At 37.3% G+C, this 21,718-nt stretch overlaps 1 protein-coding gene across 2 annotated transcripts in view; it reads right to left on the minus strand.

The window, feature by feature from the left end:
• Positions 1–9,036: 9,036 nt before the first annotated feature.
• LOC134626912 (potassium voltage-gated channel subfamily D member 3-like) overlaps positions 9,037–21,718 on the minus strand; it is an 83,753-nt gene continuing 71,071 nt past the window's right edge. The window contains exons 4-8 of one of the 2 annotated variants that reach the window (XM_063472806.1): positions 18,942–19,043; positions 13,509–13,604; positions 12,381–12,482; positions 11,791–12,044; positions 9,037–9,634 (exon numbers count right to left, since the gene is read on the minus strand). In XM_063472806.1, the coding sequence (XP_063328876.1) occupies positions 9,397–9,634; positions 11,791–12,044; positions 12,381–12,482; positions 13,509–13,604; positions 18,942–19,043 (792 nt within the window). In that variant the 3' untranslated portion in view covers positions 9,037–9,396. The remainder of the gene's footprint in view (positions 9,635–11,790; positions 12,045–12,380; positions 12,483–13,508; positions 13,605–18,941; positions 19,044–21,718) is intronic. The other variant, XM_063472807.1, reaches the window with a different exon arrangement.

Consider the following 21,718-nt stretch of genomic DNA (forward strand, 5'->3'; position numbering starts at 1 on the left):
CTGCTGAACACTTCATAGACACCTCACCCTCACTACTGGAACTTCAACATTATGCACTTCATACTGTATATAAATACCACTGTTTTGCACATACCAACCTCTGTATATTTTATATATCTTATTTTATTGTTTACTTTATTTCATTTGTAAAACATGTATATACATACTATATACACACTCAAACACACACACGTAGAAAAACATATTTAGTATACACATTCAGTAATGTATATACCTTTACATATTGTACATATATTTATTACTTTTTAGATTAGCCATTTTTATATTTTGCTTGTATCACATTATTGTATTTTGCACAACTCTGTTGCTTGTGAAGCTCGCACACAAGAATTTCACTCACATGTACTGTACCAGTGTACCTGCACATGTGATGTGACAATAAAAGTGATTTGATTGATTTGATTTGATTTCATGCCTTCAGTGAGAATCTACAACGTAAATAGTCATGAAAATAAAGAAAAACCATTAAATGAGAAGGTGTGCCTAAACGTTTGACTAGTAGTGTATATTAGAAATAAAAAATTAAATTAAATTATCTCAACCAATAAATTTGTTGGTGTTTTTCCTCAAAATAAAATGAGTAAACTATAATCAACTATAAGATCCACTGTATAAGAAAGGGTTTGAAAGGGTTAATTACCACTACTGTGGAAGCCCACCTGTTTTCTCAGTTATTGAAATACTGATTTCTATATGAATGATCTGAGAACACTCATCATTAAGAGTTTTTTTTTTTTTTGCAGTGCCAGACTAAAAGGGACTTTTTCTCCTGCATACCAGCTTTAGTCAAATGTTTTCAGTCACATGGAAAAAAATGACTCCATCAAACTTTCTTTGTGCTTGCAAACTAATTTTTTTTAAAGGAAACTCATATGAGAATGAGTGTACTGTCCTCCTCAGGACTGATATGATGACACATGTGTCTATTTAACATTTAGCAGGCTGGTTCGTGATCAAGCAGATTCATAGCAAATGTGATCCAGACCTGCAGCTGTTTCTTGTTCACGAGCCTACTTCCTCCCAGCTGTCAGCATGAGCATACACTAGATAAGGCAGCGTCTCCTCAGATCACTCAGCACGGCAACACAGGCTACACAGCGGCAACTGTCTAACTGCACATCAGCACAGAAAGTTTTATGATCCTCACTGTGACTCACTTACTGTGATGACTTGTTTTGGTTTTTGCGTTCAGGCCAAAAAGGAATTTAATCACTGAGAAAAGAAAAAGCATAACAGTATGTGGATTGTGACTATTGTCATTAAAAAATCAGAACAATAAGCCAATTACAGAGCTGCTCTGCTGAAAATAAGACACTAAAAGCTAAACCATGAAGCTAAAACATACTGCACATCCATTCATCCATCCAGTCCAATGCAATCATGTGCATCTCTTCATTTTAAGTGGCCAGAGACTTGTTTAGCAATGAAAGCAGTGAAAGATGACTTTTGATATTTATAGTTGCTTTGTCAGCAGCTTACCACCTCCAACAGAGCACTTATGTGGAAAGCTACACAAAGGCTACTGCACATGTTACTACAAGTTGTGCCTTTGGATTGCCTTTAACCAAATGTACAACATTTGAACAAGTTTGACTAACAAACTCTCTACATGTGCATGCCAGTGTGCAAAATCCTGTAGGACTCAGACGTTAATCACACTAATCATCTTTTCTTTCAAATAGCTTCTGATAGTTTTTAAGAACTCCTACGCTGGTTGAAATCCCACTATTATCAAAACATAAGATGTAAAATGACTTGCTGAAGTCAATCAGTGTAAACTGAGGGTTAACTGTGCCATCAGAACCAGTCATCTCTCTTCAAAGCTCAAATAAATTATACACCTGGTCTTTTAATGGTGGTATTGTGTGTGTGAGTGCGGTTCTCTCCGTGTGTTAAGTTACTTCATTTTACTGAACTGCACAAGATGCATGGTTTCATGTTTTGCATTATAAACAGCAGGCACAGAGATGATGTAATATCTGCCAGTTACTGTGAAAACCGGTAGAAATTTAAAGCTGTTGTTCTAAAACATGTAATAAAACCACATCGGCACTCTGAGCTGACAGGTTATTTCTTTGGACCGCGGCACACAAAGGAGCTGATGAATGATGTGTTTGTGAGAAGATTATGTAACTTGCACAACTTCATAATAACAGTAACAACAGTACTTGCATAATTTTGTTAGTATTTGGTAATTGTGATGTTTTTCTCATAGATGTAGAAGACAGTTTTGTTCTTTTTTTTTTTTTCAAATTTCACTGGTTCAAAAGCCTCACAGAATAACATTTTCTTTTTCTCTTTAAGTTGATTTTATCTGTAGAAAGATTTCATTTTTCATGTTCCCAATTACTACTTTAGTTTATTATCAAAGTTTGCACAAATATGGGAACTGTTAAAATGTGAATTATGTTTTATGAACACATCAGTGTCTTAATTAGCAAAATAAGCATGGAAGATTTATCTAGTTTAATAAAAAGGACATCAAAATGATTACATTTTATACTACATATGATCTAAATAGGTCTAAATTAAGGGCTAATATGTACTGTGATAACCAACCATTTGGTAGTGTTGCATGGTCTACCAAATATTTTAGTGCACTGCCATCTAAAGGCTCGAATGGATAATTACAGGGCTCGCGGTAATCATGGTTAAAATTAATTAATCATGATCTGCAAACGATTTGGTCCAAATAGTTCCACAGCTCCGTTCTCAGTTCTCCAATCCAAGCATTAAAAGGTCACTTTTCCAAAACAGCTTGGAAGCAATTTGATATGAAACATCAATTTTTATTTTTATGTCTTAATATTTTCAAACGTTTCTATAAACTGTGCCATAGACATCATCAATCACTGGATTAAAATAAAAAATAATAACCTAAGAATAAATTAAGTTCTCACAGGAGCAGGGTGGTGATCCACATTTAACAGCAGTATAACACACTGCTTAGATATTCAAAATAATTCTGCTGACTATCTCTTTTTAGTCTTCCTCCTTCTTCCTCTCTCCCCCTCTCCCTCTTTATTCTTTTGTCTCAGTCTCTGTGGAGTTACCAAAGAGTGAATGTACCAGTAAAACAGATTTTATAACCCAATTAAAGGCTGATATGCATCACTTTATAACAATATTCTGATATGAATATGAGATACTGCTGGCCACTGAAATGCAACATCCCTCTGACTCACTGGAGCTGTACTGTACTGTTAAAGTAATACAATTAAAGTAATAAAATACATTAGTTCCTTGGCAAATAGCAGTATGGCACCAGACTACTGAATAAGAAAGCTAAAGTTAGCTCATGGTCTCTATCTAGCATACATTAGCTAACTTTTTGGACACTATTTAAAGAACAGATGTACATCAGAAGACGTTTTTCACATCACAGCAATTAACCTGCATTTTAAGAACAATTTGCACTTCAGCTTGCAAATGTTAAGATAAAATGTGTTTAAAATTAGCCTATGAAATTACATCTTCATCCTCTTTCAGCAGCAACACAAGCCCTATTTAACAATTTATGTTTTCATTTATGTTTACATCATGACAGCGAGAAAACTAGACATTTAAACCTGATTTCCTTGTAACCTTTACCTTCTGCAATAGACAAGTTGAGAATATATATAAAATTAGAGACATCAGTCAGAAAATAATATCAAAATACACTATTATTGCTACTATACCTTAGTTATTTTTATGGGTGGTATGTTGAAATTTAGGGGTACCAGAAAACAGGGTCTAAACTCACAACTGCCTGTACCTAGTGCAAAATCTTCCTAATCTAGTAATGCATAAAACTGAAGTGGCATTTACTTTAATATTTTCAAAGCGGGTTTGTAAAGATGTGTTTGTTGGATATGTTTGTGTTTACTTCAAGCAGTGTTAGTCATTGAGTTTGAGTCACGCAGTTCTTCCGTGTGCTGACGTCAGTCACACAACCACTAATGGCAAATATTAAGCTTCAAATGGTTGTCAAGACCACACGTGTGGCTGAGAGTAAGCTGACATCAAAACACTCGTGCACACATGAAAGAGGTGTTTTAGAAAAATAACATGACTCAAACAGCATTTTAACGTAATATGATATGTAATTTATGCAGCGTTTAAATTCTGTTTTTTAAAGCATTCCTATCAAGTCTGCTGCTTTAAGTGACGTGTTTACTTAACTGGGCTAGTTTTATCATTGAATAATACCCCATCTGATTGCTACAAATTAAATTTTGTTTCATAATGAAGCACCTTCCCTGCTAAAATCACCACATGCTGAGTAACTGGCTGTTTTATAACAAATAAATCCTAAGAAGTGCATTAAAATAAATGAACTTGTCCTCGGTTACTAAAAGATTTGTTAAAATGAAAAGTTTTCTGTATCTGCTAAAACTCTGCAAGATTAAAAGAACATTAAAACGTTGTTGTATTAAAATAAATGTGGTCGCATGATCTTAGATACAGCCTACAACCTTACCCATTGAATATATTGCATTAGTTTTGGTGATAAAATATTTAATGTGTGTTTGGTAATATGTTTAGTAAACACAGTAGCATCGATTCTACAAAGGCAGATTCATACTTTCATCTCGTGAGGCATTTACTAATGTGCAGACAGATTCATGTTTGTGGTTATGTAAAATATTGAAGGGTGTAATATTTTGGCAATGCTAATCCTGCTTTTGAGAATATGAAGCGTACATGAACAAACATTCAGTGGTTTTTAAAGCTCTATTTTATAGTCACAAGAAGAAATGTGGTGTTTATTCACAACAAAATAAATGTAACTGACACAATAAACGATTCTGCAGAATATTGGGTTGAATAGACTTAATGGATAAAAGTATCCGGGCACATGACGCTCTGTTTTCAGTCCTATAGCCATGCAGCTATGCAGTCTGCTTTCACAAACATTTATGACTGAACAGGCCGTTCTCATTACATTTGAGTAATACCACACTAGATATTACACACTAGATATTACATGATCAGCTGTGGTATTATTGCAAAGTGGAACCACAGCAAGTCAGCCATGAAGTAACAGACCATAAAGTTACAGACTTTATATGGGGTCACTGTGCCAGTGCCGAAGTGTATAGTGTGCAAAAGTCCGTGTATGTATGATGCATACATGGGCTCTGCTTGAAGTCTGTGAAATACTATGTCAGTAATTCCACTTTTACAAAGCTCGACTTGAGTTGGAGATTTAAGTTTAAAATATAAGAGATGATGTGATTTATTCCTAAATTTAAACAAGATTGGGCTCATCTTGAAATTCCAATCTGTGTAAAATGAAACAATGAAACCAAAATAAAAATGCAGATTTCTATGCAATGCCAAGATACTGGTGACGGGAGCGAGAAGAAAGACAGCATTTGACTGTTGTGGCAGAGTTTAATTTTCTGACACTTCATAGTTCTTATAACAAACAAACTGACAGAATACCGTACACACAGCAAACAGACAGAAAAAGCTCAGTTCAAAAGATAAAAAGAATAAGAAACAACACAAACAGCAATGCCAAGACTTTTAGAAAACAGACCTCAACAACGCCTTTGAAGTAAAGTCCATCAGATAATCACAACAAAAATCTTCATATATGAGTCACTCTGGTGTGAGAAAGGTGATTTCTCTTAATATACATTTTTAAAAAAGGTGAACGTGGTCTATGATGCTGCAAAAAAGCCTTAATATGTAAATACTGTTTTAATGGTAACCAAGATCCAGCTTATGAACACCACGGCCGAGCAGATGCTCAATATTTCCAACAATAACGAGACAAAAAATGTCTAAAGGGTTTGTTTTTGTAAAGCAGCATAAATAGTACCACTACTTTGTTGTTCTTACAAAGGATGGAAAAGTGACCATTTTCACACAATACTTTCACCTCGTTGTTAAAACGTGACAAAATACAGAAATGCAACACAAAAATATACCAGTACAGCAAAAAAGACCTCACTTGGTACCTCATGATTGAGAAGCACATTAAGTTAAATAATCAAGTTCCACGTTAACAAACCAAACCAAGAGACAAATAAACACATTGTGTAATTGATACAGATATCTATAGCACACTTGGCACAAACTATTCCAAACACGCATCTACCGACTTCAAATGTGCAACAGTGTGCAGCAGGTAGGTCTAGAAATGATATTTCAGTGAGGAGTAAGGCCAGAAATAAGTCCTACACGGCTCAGCTCATTTTCTGTCATTTTGATTTAGTGTTAGAAAGTATCTCTGCTGCCATCCTGTGAGCATCTCTGAGACTGACCGACTTATTAGCTGCATATTCTTTAGAATGAGTTTGTTTTTTACCTTAAAAACAGCAGTTTGACAAAACTATGCCAACTCCAGGGTCACTTACATGTGCTGTTTATCCTGCTCAGAAGCTGGTATAATATTGGTTTAACTGGCTTTCAAGATAAACACATTTAATGTAAGAAAAAAAACTATGTTTAAGGTGGAAATCACTGAAAACATTAAGTGGATTAAGTTATTTTATTTTTCTAAATGTTTTAGAAGATATGAGTTGTGCTTAGTGTCTTATGAACAGCACACAAATATTTCAAGTCATCAGTGAAATCACATCTTTTCAGAGACATTTAGGGAAGACACAGAGGGCTACAAATATGTCAAAAAGAAAGTAAAAAAAAAATTAACTCAAATTTTTAAGGTAAGACAGAATATCCAAAAAAACAAATAATTTTTAGCTCTGGGTATTTTATCTACACTTAAAATATTTTCAAATATTCATCGGATTTCGTTTTAGTTTTATAATGCCGAACCGAACACGAATACGTTCCATTCCTGTAATTGTCGAGTGGTGCTCAACCTTCATGGCATTCAATACCCAAACGTTCATGATGAACATGCACAATATTATTTTCCATTTCAGTGTCCTGCTCAACCTTCAACCTGAGTGGCAGCAGCACAGCGGGCATAAAGCGTCAGTGCGCTATCAAATTCATACAAGCACTTAACCACAATTTATTTTTTAATATGAATTTTGTAGCTTGTTTGTCAGGATAAGCCTGGCAATATTCTCTGGTTTTGTTCCATAAGATGGCAACAATGTAACAATGAATTTAACCTAGCCCAGGAATTCTCAAAGTCTGGGCTGCAGCCCACTTGTACCCACAGTAGGTAGTACAGGTGTGCTGTGAGAGGTATTTTATAATAAATAAAATTTAACCTTATTTTTAATTACAAAAAATTAAGATTTTTTATGATGGCTATTTAAATGTAAATATCTTATCAATTCATGCCATGCATGTGACCTAATTTGATCTGTAAAGTTTCCCCAATGTTGTCAATGGCAGGAAAAAAGGTGAAATGCAGTGATTTAAAACCGGCAAATCAAGAGACGATCAAAGTGAATCTGTGCAAACACAACGATTTCCAATCTTAAGTTGTGAAAAAAAAATTGAGAATACTTTTTTTTGATATTTGAAATTAAATTGTGGTGTTATTAAGATTGGAAATTGCTACAGTCACACCAGGAAAGAGTGCTTGGAGAGCATGACACCAAAGATATTGTGAGTGTGTGCAGTTGACTTGGAATCTTGCTTCCTTCAAAATGGCTTTTTCAAAGATGGGGGACCAGGTCTGCAACCCCAGTTGCTGTCTTCAGTTTGCTGTCAGTTTGTGACAGAAGGGGCTCCAGTTGGCAAATTGTGAATCTGTTGCTGTCTGTTGCAAATCTGTTGCTATCTACATACACAGAAATTTACACTCAACAGAAATTTAAATGAACTACTTACATTCAGAGTCCAGTTACAACCTTGTAGACTCAAAACAGAAATTCTGAAATTTCTCCACAAATAGTGATGTGATGGTTGCTGCAGGACAGCGAAATGATATAGATGCAGCTTTGCTTTTATTTAGGAATACAAGCAGTTGGCAACAATTTGTGTTAAAATCAACTGCAAAGAGATGAGGCACAGATGAGTCCTGCACAGACTGACTCAGATTGATTGCTACTTGTTGGCAATCTGTCTACATTTATAAATTAGACGGCAATTATTTGCAAGCTTTAACCAGTCTGTCTGAGAGTGACTGGAGTCAGTTTGAGTCAGACTGTTTGGACACAGGTTGCCTCGGAGCAGGTAACCTACACAATCACCTTACGATCAAAAGTGGCCACCCAGTTGGTTTTTGAAACTACCTGCAATCGGTTGCTGAATGCAACAGTTTTACTGTAGTGTGACTGAGCCATAAACGATACTTCATTCTGGGACACTGTCGATACAATCATGTTATTCAGTATCCTGGCCTTACTAACACTTGCTGTTATACTGAAACCAAATGTTGTAGTATTTCCCCTCCCAAAATATGCCATGTTATATACCTTTTATTATTTTCCATCACTGTTTCACTGCATGGCTTGTTTCTTCTTTATATTAACACGTCAGAACCCTCATGTACATTGTCCTTCTGCTGTACAAACTACTGCAACACATATATTAATCTGCAGGAGAAAATTATTTAAAACAAGTTATTTTCTTGTGTTTTTGTAACACAAACAGTTAAGATTAGGATGAATGAATTTCAACTAATCAAGTGGTTGGTTTTGGTCTTTTCGTGGGATGTACTGTAACCTCAACCTTCAACATTAAATTACACATTTGCTTTATAGTAATTCTCCGGTCAGCTCAAGGCTGAGAACCACTGCTCTGTTTCAATGCAGTACGAAGACCGTCAGCCTTCAGTCCACATTCAGTGGGATTTTTTAAATACAACTAAAATTACAGTTTGGTTTGAGGAATCAACATAATGTATCGATACAATTATCCAACGAAAACAAAGAAACGCTGTTTCCAGTCTGCAACAAATGAAATACACATTTCAGGGATGATATTAGCAGCATCAGGCATGGCGACTTTAAACTAAAACAGTTTATGTTTCTCAAAATACTATAGACAATCACATAACACAAACATGACCAATCAAATTCAACAGCATTGTTCTTCAGTATTTAATCCAACAAATCTTCTTTTTCACTGTGAATTCACGTCAAATTTACTGTGAATTTGTGATGGTCAACAGGGTTTGCTGATGTTTCTGCCAGTTGCACAATATCGTCAGTTATTTTCCACAGTACCTGCTGTAAACCATCTCCACTGCTGTAGGAAACGTTTAGAAATGCAGCAGCTCTCATCGTATCTACAGTACATACACGACATGACACGAGCGTGATTCTCAGGTCACATATCTACAGTCCTCTACCTCAATAATGTCTCCATAACTGGTGAGTCCTCTGGAGTACACCTCTCTTCTCACTGACCCTGTATTAGGGAACACGGTACGTCCATGAATGTAGTGTTACCTGCTTCCTCCTCCTCTTCTTTTCTTCCCCCTGTTGGGGTGAGTTACATCTGTCAGCCACACAGTCACAGAGCCGAGACTTTGACGATGTTGGCGCCAGCTGAGCTTGTTGTGGTCTGAATGCTCAAGGGTGGTGGGTGACTTGGAGGTTGGGGCGGCCTCCGCTGTGGGGGCCCGTGGAGCCCATCTCCATCAGGGGTTAAAGCAGGGGGTGTTGGGAGGCTGATGATGGCTGTGGTGATACGGCCACTTTTGCAGTTGATCCTGCTGCTCTCGTCAGTTTTAAGGTTGAGGTTGGAGCGGCTGTTAAGTATAATTAAATGTGGTTAATGTCTAGTACAAACAGTAGTAATTGCATATGTAATTACATCATTTTTTAAGCAAAACATGTTCTGTAATTTCTATAATGTTTTTGTAAATTTGGGCAGAAAATGAATGCTGGAGAAATTTATATACCAAAGTTTTATCAGTTAACTGCACTCACAGTCAGCTTTATTATTTATGCCTAAACAAATCTTTAAAACAACATTTTATGACTTTATGGACAGAAGTACTGGGCCACCTACACATTACACCTACAGGAGCTTTTATGACATCCCATTATAAATTCATAGGCATTAAAATGGAAATGGTCTCCCCTTTGCAGCAATAATGGCTTCTACTCTTCTGCAATGACTATCTACAAGATTTTGAAGTGTGTCTGGGAATTCTTGCCAATTCAACCGGGAGAACATTTGTGAGGTCAGACACTGATGAGGGGTATGACTCACAATCTCCACTCTTGTTCATCCCAAAGGTGTTTAATGGGCTCTGTGTGGGTCACTCAAGGTCTTCAGCACTATCAGCTGATCATAATGTTATGGCCCATGCTTTTCGCACTGGGATACAGTCATGCTGGAACAGAAAAGGGTCTTCCCCAAACTGTTTTTTTCAACATTGAAGCATAGATCACTCCAAACCAGACCAGACCAATCCTAAAAATAAACAACCCTGTACTTATGTTTATTTATGTGAATGTATATGTCTAAAGTAGACTGTATTAGTGGCTCCTTATTTTCTTTGTGATTAGAATTGCCATGTCTGATAGCCATTGGAATTAGGGGCCGGGGTGTAGGAGCCATTTTTGGGTTAATACCTTATGTGGCCGCTAGAGGTCACCTTTATGTGTTGTTCTTGTAAAGGTATTTAAGGTAGACGCACGTAATCAGCGTCAGGTGTGTCGTTAATTGTGAGAAGGCAAACAGTTTGTGACCGCTGCGCTGTTATGTCAAGATGATATTGGAATAAAGAACAAAAAGGACAAGATAAGTACTGCTGGAGTTATTGGACTGTTTAATTAATTCATACATACCAGTGACATCGCGTCACCCCCCCCCCCCCCCCCCGTTAACGACCACCTCAGTGGCTTCAAGCGTAGGCTTAGCCTCTACAAACCCTATAACGTAATTCGGTGGAGGAGGGGTCTGGCATTTGCCAAACCAAGACTCATCCGTCATTCTGCCTGGAACTCCACAGAACATATTTCCACTGCTCCAGAATCCAGGGGCAGTGGACTTTACACCACTCCAGCAGACGCTTGGCATTGTGCTTGCATGCTGCTCTCCATACGTGAAAACTCATTCCACGAAGCTCCCGTCAGACAGTTTCTATGCTATCCCAGAGGTTTGGAACTCTGCAGTTATTCAGTCAGCAGAGCATTGGTAAGTTTTAAGCCCTGTGTGCCTCAGCACTTTGTAACTTTACGTGGTCTGACACTTAGTAGCTGAATTGCCGTGGTTCCTAAATGCTTCCACTTTGCAATTTGCATACCACTTACAGTTTATCGTTGAATATTAGAAAGGAAGATATTTCAGACAGACTTGTTGCAACAATGATATCCTAGTACCGTACCGTGCTCAAATTAATTGAACTCTTTAGAACGACACATTCTTTCACAAAGGTTTGTGAAGGCAGAAGTCTAAATGCTCGATTTTATACATCTGTAGCGATGGGACTGAAAACACCTGAAATCAGAGACCAAGAAGTGTGACCAAATACCTTTGTCCATATAGTGTATCTAGTGATGCATTTGAGAAGTAAAATATGAAACATGTGAGTCCTTAAAATACCTTTTATTTTGAGTGGAATTTGTGTAATAAAGCTGTACAAAACTAAAATGACATTTTTAAAAGTTAATGTACTCTGTTAGTTAAAAAGTATAACTAATTTCTCAAAGATATATTTTATTTAATTGGATTATTTAAATGCAGCTGGATTAATGTTGACAATTGCCTATTCAGATCCATCTATTAAATGTCTAGAGTCGGGTGAGGGTCTTCAAAGTGTACCCCCAGAGATGTGTTTTGGAGTGAAAGAATAAAACACTTGCATACATAAAACAGTTTCAATGGCCAAACACCAGGAGTTTGAAATTTTTGCCAAACCTCTGATGCTAGCCCCTACATCTGTTTTTGTTTCACCTGGCGGTGTGCGACAGTGGGTCACCACACTGTATGTGGATGGCACTGAGCTCCTGCAGCGGGCCCTGGTGTGTTGAATGGGTGGTGGGCAGGCTGGTGTTAGGCAGAGGAACATTTCTCTTTCTCTTTCGACTACAACAGGTACGTGTGGAGCTGTCATGGCTGGATACAGAGGGACTGCGTGAGGGATAGGTCTGCAGAGCCGTTTCCAAACAGTTCTGCTCGTATATCTGCTCGTCCACAAACTCATGAGCCTGGAGAGAAAAAGATGAATGAAAAAAACATGGGGATAGCAAAACAGCAGAGAAGAAAAACAGCAGTCTGTAAATAGGCTACACAACAGAGTTATAGGACTTGTTGCCCAGTTGTACTTCACTTATAATTTTACAAAAGGAACCACACCAAAACAAATATAATTTAAAGAAATTATAAAAATAACCTTCATCTTATCATACAACAATCATGCACCTGGCTGATTTCCTTTATTGGCTGCCTGGATAACACTGTCAGTGTTTAATACAGATCTTAGCCAACATCTTTTGCAACAGTAGCTTTAAAGACTTTACAGTGGATGCAGATTTGAGACAAACCTTTACATGATGATCTAAATCCTGTCCTGTCCTCAAACTGTAGTACGAACCAGTGTCTTCTGTGTCTTGTTGCACAGGTCTGCACAGGTTACCATAGCTAAACTTCAACACAAGTATACCACAGACCAGGTTTAAGTGAACTTAGGGGTAGTTACGTTTAACAGATACTCATAATTTAAGTTCAAGAGTAGTTTCATCCTCATACAGAGACTAAATGAATACATAAATGTCCAACATTATGATGTACAACTGTTAGCTTGAAGCCAGAAAGTTCTAATTCAAGCTCGACTGACTATCACAAGTATAAACTGACGTATTCTGTCTAACAGGGAACCTTAAATTAAATGTGATTCAGTACTCAAAGGAAACTCATTTAAATGTTGAAATGAATCTTTACTTCATTGTCATGCCTGAAAATCTGAACAACTGTGTACAAAAACTCAGTTTGAATAAATATAAAACAATATAGAAATGTGAAAAACAGTGACAACATCGCAAATCACAGTAATACATTACAAGCGACAACACAGAGAAAATAATAAAAGAGAATATTCCTCTGTCCAAATACACACTGGTGTGCCGTCAATGACGCCTCATCTGTGTGAACTGCATGACAAAACTGTGGTGGGCGGTTCAGAAACCAGGTTCACTGCAGTGTAGCTGATTTGGCATAGTAATATGCCAAATGTAGTTTAGGGTGCAGCTGAGTTGTAAAACCCTGCAAGTTCCAGTTTTTACAGACCCACTCTAAACCCCACACCCACAAAGTCCCATAACAACTGTCAACCTGGCGTGCAAACATTATGACATTTTTTTTAATTTATTTATTTTACCAAGAATGTGTTTTTTGCTTCCAGCTGAACTCAAACCACAGATTTGAGAGCAAGGAACACCTTACTGTGACAATGACAGACATTTTTGGCAGCAGCAAAATGCCCTAAACACCTTTTTTCATCTGTTTTGGGGGAAGTTGGCAGCTACATGCAAAGTCAGTGTGAAGAGCAAGCTTCTGATAAGGTAACATTTGGAAAATCTAAAAAAGTTTCATCGCTAGCTTCATTAATGTTAGCCAAGTTTTCAGCCATAGCTATACAGTGGATATGTATATTTATAACAGAGAGCACTTACTGTTGTTTTCTCCAGACAGTGCAGTAGGTGGTGGTGTTGGCTCTCTAACAGAGAGATTGACTTCTGGGTCAGCTTCTGCTCATCCTCTTCTGTACCCTGATTGTACACACACACACACACACACACACACACACACACACACACACACACACACACGAACACAGTAGGTATTAGTAGGTATTATGAAATTATTCAGGAAGTTGCCCTTGGACATAAATCTCTAAACATAAAGACCCAGATGCTGAGATTACTCTTTGATATTTACTCAATACTTAATACTTTGAAAATGAACTTTTAGTAATGAAGTAGTAATAAAAAGCCAGAGGTTCAGTTTCATCTGAACTCTTCTTGTTCATGTTTGATGAGTTTCTCCTCATTTCAGTTATGAGCAGGTAGACAGCAGCTCCTGCCAACTGCTTTCAAATAATTTACTTGTTACATAGTGAACCACATTCCTGTTTGGAGTGAATTGATCCCTTATCTTTAGGTCTGCTTAGCAAGTGGTTTGTCCACTTTCTCCAATTTGTAATTTATTTCCTATTTTGTAGGTTTAAAAAAAAAAAATCCACAAGCAGCCTACTGTTTTTTTTTTCTTTGATTTGTTTCCTTGTTGAAGCAAGCAGCAAAATAACTTCCAATTTCAGTTTATTGAGCAAACAACATACAAATTATAAAACCGTGCTACTGCGAATCCTCTAACTTAATTGTCTAAGTAGGTACTGCTGAGTGTTATTTGATGCTGGAGGCAGCTAAACAGTTATTGATGTCAGAAGCTTCAGAAAGAAGAGAGATCGCAGAGTTTGAGGAAGGGGAAAAAACCCCACAGAAGCAGAAACTTATGGAACCCTTTGTTGGTATTTTTCCTAACAGGCTTAGTTTGAAATTCAGCCTTTAATATTCCTTTGTCTCAAAGTAACTGCAATTGCCAAATAACATGAAAACTGAAAATGATTAATTCTCTCCCCACACTGTTCATTGTTACTCAGAGGATTGGGGTAGGAGGCGAACCAGCCCAAGGACTCTCATTCGGATTCAGGGAACATGAACAACACCGTCATGTGGGCACGTTTTCTGATCGCTGGATTTGTGCATTTACCCTCTGGCAGAGGACCTATACACATAATATAGATACAGAGCCAGATTCAATGGTCTTTCATGTAAATAAAGAAGCTGACTTTGTGAAGTCAGTAAAAGGAAGCTAATCACGATAACCGTGCTGCTAATGAATGATTGGACAATAACTAAATGTGTTTTTTCCCAATGTATTTGTAATAAAAAACTCACCCTAAAGCAGTGGTTCCCAAACTTTTTTTTGTTAGGCCCCCCTTTCTTTTACAAGAAAAATCCCCCCCCGCAAACACATCCTCTAACCACACACAGCCATATTTTGTTTTCAAACTCCATTGCATTTAGTACATTTAGTAAACAATTAAACAAATACAAGTAAACTGCAGTAAATTACAGGTAGCAATGAAATAAACTACTAACTCTTTTACGTCCACATCTACATGGGTATTTTTGAAAACGCAGCTGTTTCTATGCGTTTGGGCCTTTCGTCCACACGTAAACGGCGTTTCGAATCACCGAAAACGGAGATTTTTTTAAAAACTCAGGCTACGCCCACACGTACACAGGTATTTTTGAAAACGCAGATTTTTCTATGTGTTTGCACCTTTCGTCCACACTTTGGGAACCTCTGCCCTAACGTATTCAGTGTTATTCATGTGATGTCCCAAACTATAACAGTAATAATGAGATGTGTATAATTATGTGAACATCTCTTTTTGAGTAAATGAAATAATCCAAAAATGAATTGTCTCGATTAAAGATGTATTCAGGGATGCAGGACTCTTTTTATAGGTTATTTTATTTAATATTAAATGATGTATCAATTAATTTTGTTACTTTGTAGCAACTCAATTTATTTATTTCGGATTCAAGGTCTTCTACCATCTGGGCATTTTTCAATATCCTCAAAGCGGATGTGTGACCCAAATGTCAAGTTCCTGGAGATGTCATTAGAGGGCTGTGATTTGTCAGTCTGGCCATCGAACTGATGTTGTAACTGCACTATTCAATCACATATTACCATAAATAGGTGTTCAAATCAGTTAGAGAATGACATTAATGCTCTTTATCCAATGTTAAGTTACTTCTGTATTCTGGAGCTGGTCTGGCCATTGCCTCAATGGAAGTGTGAAGGGTAATATCAGTTAGTTTGGCATTTAGCTGTGAGTCAGGTTCAGGATGCCGTGAGTTCAGGATATATAGAGTGCTATGTGCTGTGGCCTCAGTCACACAGGCCTAGACCAGCTGGTCACCATCTGGCAATCACCGGTCATGAGGATTAAATGTGTATTCCTTGAATACGCCTCACCTTTGTCACAAGGTGAAATAAGTCACAAAGAGGTTTACACTGAAAACCTGCAAACACTTGCCAACTGCTCTCTCCAAGCGGTAGTGAAAACAGAGAGTTGTACCTCAAAGTAAAAGGCATAACTTGACTTTGAAGGCAAACTTTCTCCATTTTTGGTAATAGTTAGGTTATAATTGCAGACAAGATTTTCTATACAGAACACAACAGCAGTTGTTTCAAGGCACTTTATACTGTAAGGTAAAGACCCCACAATAATACAGAGAAAACCCCAACAATCAGACGACCACCTATAAGCAAGCACTTGGTGAGAGCGGGAAGTAAAAACTCCCACTCCCAAAACTACCATAACTGTGGGCGGCCATGGCAACCTGCTAATGACCAAAGCCATCCGAAAGAGGTTTTCGGCGCAGCATCCTCTTTGCAACCAATTTCACCAAGTGACTCACAACAACCTCCATGCACCCAGTTTTCCTAGTGACCTGTGGATACTGGATCTCTAGGCCTTTGTGATTGAGGTCTAAGCTAGCTGTTGAATCACTACAGCAGTGCCTCCCTCTAAAGTTGGGTCTGCTTGTTGTCACTGTTTGTTCTATTATACATATGTTGAATATAAATAATACAATTGTGAAGCTTCCCACCTTTTTTTCCTTTCATTTGCTGAGTAACCAGTGAAATAATAAATATAGTTTTATTTAAGCTGATGTCTGAGTTGTTGCATACTTCTATAGCACATTGATCAAGATGGTACCTAACTCAGATCTTATTCAAGATTCAAGATTCAAAGTGTTTATTGTCATGTGTGCAGAAGAAATAGCATTTCTCTGTGCAATGAAATTCTTCCTTTGGTGTCCATACACAAATGCCAAGTTAGGTAAGGGTTAAAGGAACAAGATAATAAAGATAAAAATAATGAAAGATAAATAAGTACAAAAATAAGTAAGTGAAGACAAGTGAGGTATGCAGATGTCGATGTAGATGGATGTACAAAGGAGCTTAATATGCAAAATGAACTTGTGTTCAAAAGTGTTCAAAGTGTCCTGATGTACAAATCGCAGTTGGGGTAGGTCAGCTGTTCAGGAGTTTTATAGCATATATTCTGGATGTATGCTGCTGTTTGAAAAAAAGCCATTGTTTCTTAATAACAATTAAAATAAATACCTTGTGTTTCACCTTTTTGAGCTGCCAGACAGATAATTTAGACTTATTTCAACACACTTATATGTATCCCTACTTTCTGTAAAAGGAAAAAGTTATTTTTTTTATTTTTTCTGAAATGGAGATGCTGTAAACCTTCAAAAATAAATGGGTGACATAAGGTGATTTATAATACCTATGAAAAATTTGATTTGGTCTAAGCGCATTATCAAGACTAGGAACACTCAGTTCCTGGGGTGGAAAGTGGATCATTTGGGAAACCTGAAAATGTGCTAATGCATAGCTGATGGCATGGGAATGCAGGAAGTACAAATATATGTATATATACATATTTCAAGGCTTGATGGCATCAAGTAAATGAGTGATCTGCTCATTTATTTTATATATATTGTCCTATCTCACTACAGCCTTCTTTTTTTGCGCGTTCTTGTATGTGCTGATTTTTATATAAGTGAAGCTGGCTTTTATGGGTGTGTGGCTTCTTTCTTTGTTTCTTTAGTGCATGACGCACCATTCCTCTGTGATACTGTTTTGAGCAGTTTTTTATAGATTTAAATGACTCCAGGAAAAAAGAAAAGATAAGAGATAAAGCTGTAATGCCTTCGTATGCAAGATTACCATAAAACTCAACAGGATTATCAATACCCGTGATCTAAGTAACAAATAAAAAAGCCAAGATGCAACCAGACCCCGAGTGAACTTCTAGTCTAAATAATGACTGTGACAGAATCAGTGATTTTTGTCATATATCTCCACTCACTCCTACCTCGGACCCACGCAGCGTCACCGACTGTCAGAATTGACACCATCGTAATTTGATGCGCCAGGACTCTGGCAGCTTCATCACAGACACGAAAAGGAAAGGGGGGTGCTCAGTGCTCACAGATGGCATTTATATGATAATTCTAACCACTTGCAGACACCCATGAGCTTTCACACTGGACTTTATTAGGTCCAAATGGATTTTAGTAACCATCTGCAAGGAGGGGAGTGTGTCACTGAAAACACGAGCGATGGTCTAGATGGATGGGATTCAGGCAATTTGCTCACACATTACCTAACACATTTTTCCATGGTGGTTATAAAATATATATACATATATATTGTATAAAAGAGATGAGTAAATGTAGAGTGGGGGATGATTGATTCAAAAAGTAGAAAGTTAGCTGATCTTTACGCGCAGACATGCATTACAGTAGAGTAAATAATTATTTATGTCCTCTGAGAGAAACAGACCGATGCATGTTCTTAGGCTAGGCATTAGAAACTGAATTTCGAAACTACTTCCAAGTTAATCTCTATTGTCTCCACTGTTTCATTGTTCAGTGGCTCCGTTTTGCTTTGAAGCCTCCTTTAATGCACTAACAACCTAATTATCACCAAGAGCGACTCGACAAGCAAGTAACAACAATCTTACATCCTAGATAACCTCAGCTTACCGTTTTCACAGACACGGATTAAATCAAGTCTCAGACTGATGAACAAAAAAAAAAAGCACTTTGTGTTATTACACAGATAACACTCACATGGAGCATTATTAGCCTCTGCTATCACCTCTGCCCTGCATAACAACAAGAATGTAATGACTCCAACTTCTTCTTTTATAGCCTCTAAATTACTTTTAAATTGTTCTCTGTTTATTTGACAGTAATTGTTGCCACTTTGCTTGTGTTTGTGTACTGCAGATGTGAAGTTGTTGCCTCCAAGCTATTGAGTTGCAGTGAACTGAAATAATTAGTACATGGGCGTTTGACAAGGAACAATATGATTAATACTGAATTACAACCTGCTGGCATTGCACCATTTTTAATGAGCACACTTAAAACAGCTTCCAAGAAATCATCGCGCCCACTTTGCCGTTGGTGGTTCTTTGCATTCAGAGGGTCAGGGGTCTTTCTCACCGTCAGCTCCAGCAGTTCATTGAGAAGTCCGTTGCGTTTGCTCTGAAGGAAGGCGTTGGCGCTGCCGGACTTGGCTATTCTTATCCTAGCCAGTCTGGCTTTCTGGGTGTGGGAAGAAGAAGAAGTCACAGCATCAGACAAGGTAGGCGGGAGGTCGGAGAAGATGACTAATACCTATTTAATGATGAGAATCTGCCAATTCATCACACAAACTCTGTAGTAATTTTCACAGCTACTACATGACTGCTCTTATCTCTGCATTTTCAAGTTTGTCTCTTTCATTATATATGACAGAGACTGCTGTCATGTTCTTGTGTCTGTAACATGCTGCTACTGAGTATGTCTGTAAGTCGGCACCCAAACAATGCACTCATTTGGGATTGCTGAAAATTTAATTTCAAGTCTGAATTGAGCATAAATATGTTGTTATCTAGCTGCTGCAGATTTTTGCTCACATTTAGCTGAAATCCCAGTAGTGATGTTGGGCGATAAGGCCTGGCTCAGTTTCCAGTTTTTCCCAAAGATGCTGACTGAGGCTGAAGTCACCAGCTAGAAAAAGGTTTTAGACAGCAAATTCTACAATAATGGCTTGTCTTTGTGTTTGGGGGAAACATGATAGGATTTCAAGTTACTGGAGGCTTATACCAACTCTAGATTAAAGGTGTGCACGAATATGAGGACCTTTAAACAGGTTTAAAACAGTTAAATAATATGTAAATACTTTGATCATTTTTTAGTCTAACACAGTGCTCTTTTTAAATATATAAAGATCTCTTATGTTTTATAGAGAAAACAACAATCAAAATCATGAAAGCAATTCTTGGGTAGTTGTAGCTTTAATTGGAATGTCTAACAACAATTTTGCCAAGGCAGTGTAGATTGAATCAAAAAGCTTTTTTAATGAATGTCTTCTTTTAACTTTTTATTCTTTCATCTGTAACTTTAGCCCTTATATTTTCTGATTCTTTACAGCTTCGCTTTTTCTAGTTTTTCCTTCCAGTCCATTGATACCGAGTTGTTTGTTTTTTTTATAATTCATTTTATTTGGATCCCTGGAAGAGCAGCAAACTCTGACTAATCATAAATAAAGAATGAAGAATCACGATGATCTCTTTGAAACTCCAATTTTTGGCAGAAAGTTGTGAGACTTTTGAGTCTGAACCCTTCAGATTGATTCTTCTAAAACAGAATAAAACTAAAGAGTCGGTCCACCAAGAAAAACAACAACAACAAAAAATGGGCTCAAACTAAGAAAAATATAAATGCAACACGAAGCCAAGTCTTGCATTTAATGGTGCTGCGAGCACAAATTGATAATTTGCTGCATTAGTGCCAATTATGCCCATGAGAACCTACTGAGTTCACAACATTGCAAAGCCTGTTTGCCAACATTTATCAGTTTATTTTATTCCCTTTCTGCTGCAGCAAAAAGATAAAATTGCTTTAAATGACAGATAAAATAATAGAACAAAGGAGACAGGAAATGAGAGAGACGTTGCATTAAGGATTTCATAAAATGAAGAGGATATTATGACAACTGTAAGGTGAGCTTTATCTTTAACCTCACCCCACTGTGCTCTCTCTCTCTCTCACCCCCTTTATATACATTTAAGAAACAGGAGATACTGAAGAACATCTGCTTTCCAGACATGATTCAAAAATAATATTTAGATGCTTCAAAAACTGCCTGTCAAACTTGTGAAGTTGTATGAAAAGCTGGAACCTGAGAGGTAATAATAGTGCTTGTGTATGTACGTGGTCAGTATGTGAAGCAGGGGTAAAATGGGAGGATCATTGACTGCTTCTTTCTGCAGCTGAAGAGTGAATGAATTAGGAACCAGTGAAATTACCGTCACAAGCTGCCTGGCTTTATTATTGATCAAAAAGTACTACTTGACACAAGAAAGGGAAAAATATGAAAGAATAAGCATCTCTGATTCTTCTGTAAGTGCAAAAGGTTGCGCTGAGCATCTGTGATGAGCTGCTGAGCCCAAACAGTTGTCTAAGAAACTTTTACTTTAAACACATGAAAACTCTGCTAAAATCCAGAGGTGTGATTGAGTCTCATTTAGTTCAAGGTCAAAGACAGTGAGAAGTATTGAAGCAGATTAAGTCAAACTGGTTTAAAATCAAGTCCCTGAATAGTTGATAAAGGTATCACACATGGATCAATATTTGTCTACCTGCAATAAAAATGATTTGTTTTCCAACTGAGCACTGTAGTGTTCATTTTTATGCTGTAAACCATTGTGTATGCTCTTGAACGAACTGCAAACCAGGCCTTTTAAAGGTCAATTTGCTTTTGATGGCCTTCAAATCCCATTGATTTGAAAGTGTGTCTGAGCCCCAGAAGGACAGAATGAATCTTTCATTGAAATATTAGTGAAAATGTAACTGAAAATTCTCTACCAATGATAATGAATTTATTGTTTTGTCCTACAAAACTCATCATCATGAAAATGCCAAACAGAAAAAATATGTTTGCCACCAAATAATTTAAAAGTAAGTAAAAAATGTATATAAATATCTGAAACAAACCGAGGTGCCCAATCCCAGTCCTCGAGAGCTACTGCAGCTTTTAGATGCATCCCTACTCCAACACAGCTGAATCAAATGGTTAGATTACCTCTTCAGCATGCCATCAAGTTTGGCAAAGGCCTAATAACAAGCCATTCATTTGATTCAGGTGTGTTAGAACAAGGACGCATCTAAAAGCTGCAGGATGGTAGCTCTTCAGGACTGGGATTGGGCACCCCTGTGTCAGCTTGTACCCATGT

The sequence above is a fragment of the Pelmatolapia mariae genome, linkage group LG5 (genome assembly GCF_036321145.2).
Source record: "Pelmatolapia mariae isolate MD_Pm_ZW linkage group LG5, Pm_UMD_F_2, whole genome shotgun sequence".
NCBI lineage: Eukaryota > Metazoa > Chordata > Actinopteri > Cichliformes > Cichlidae > Pelmatolapia > Pelmatolapia mariae.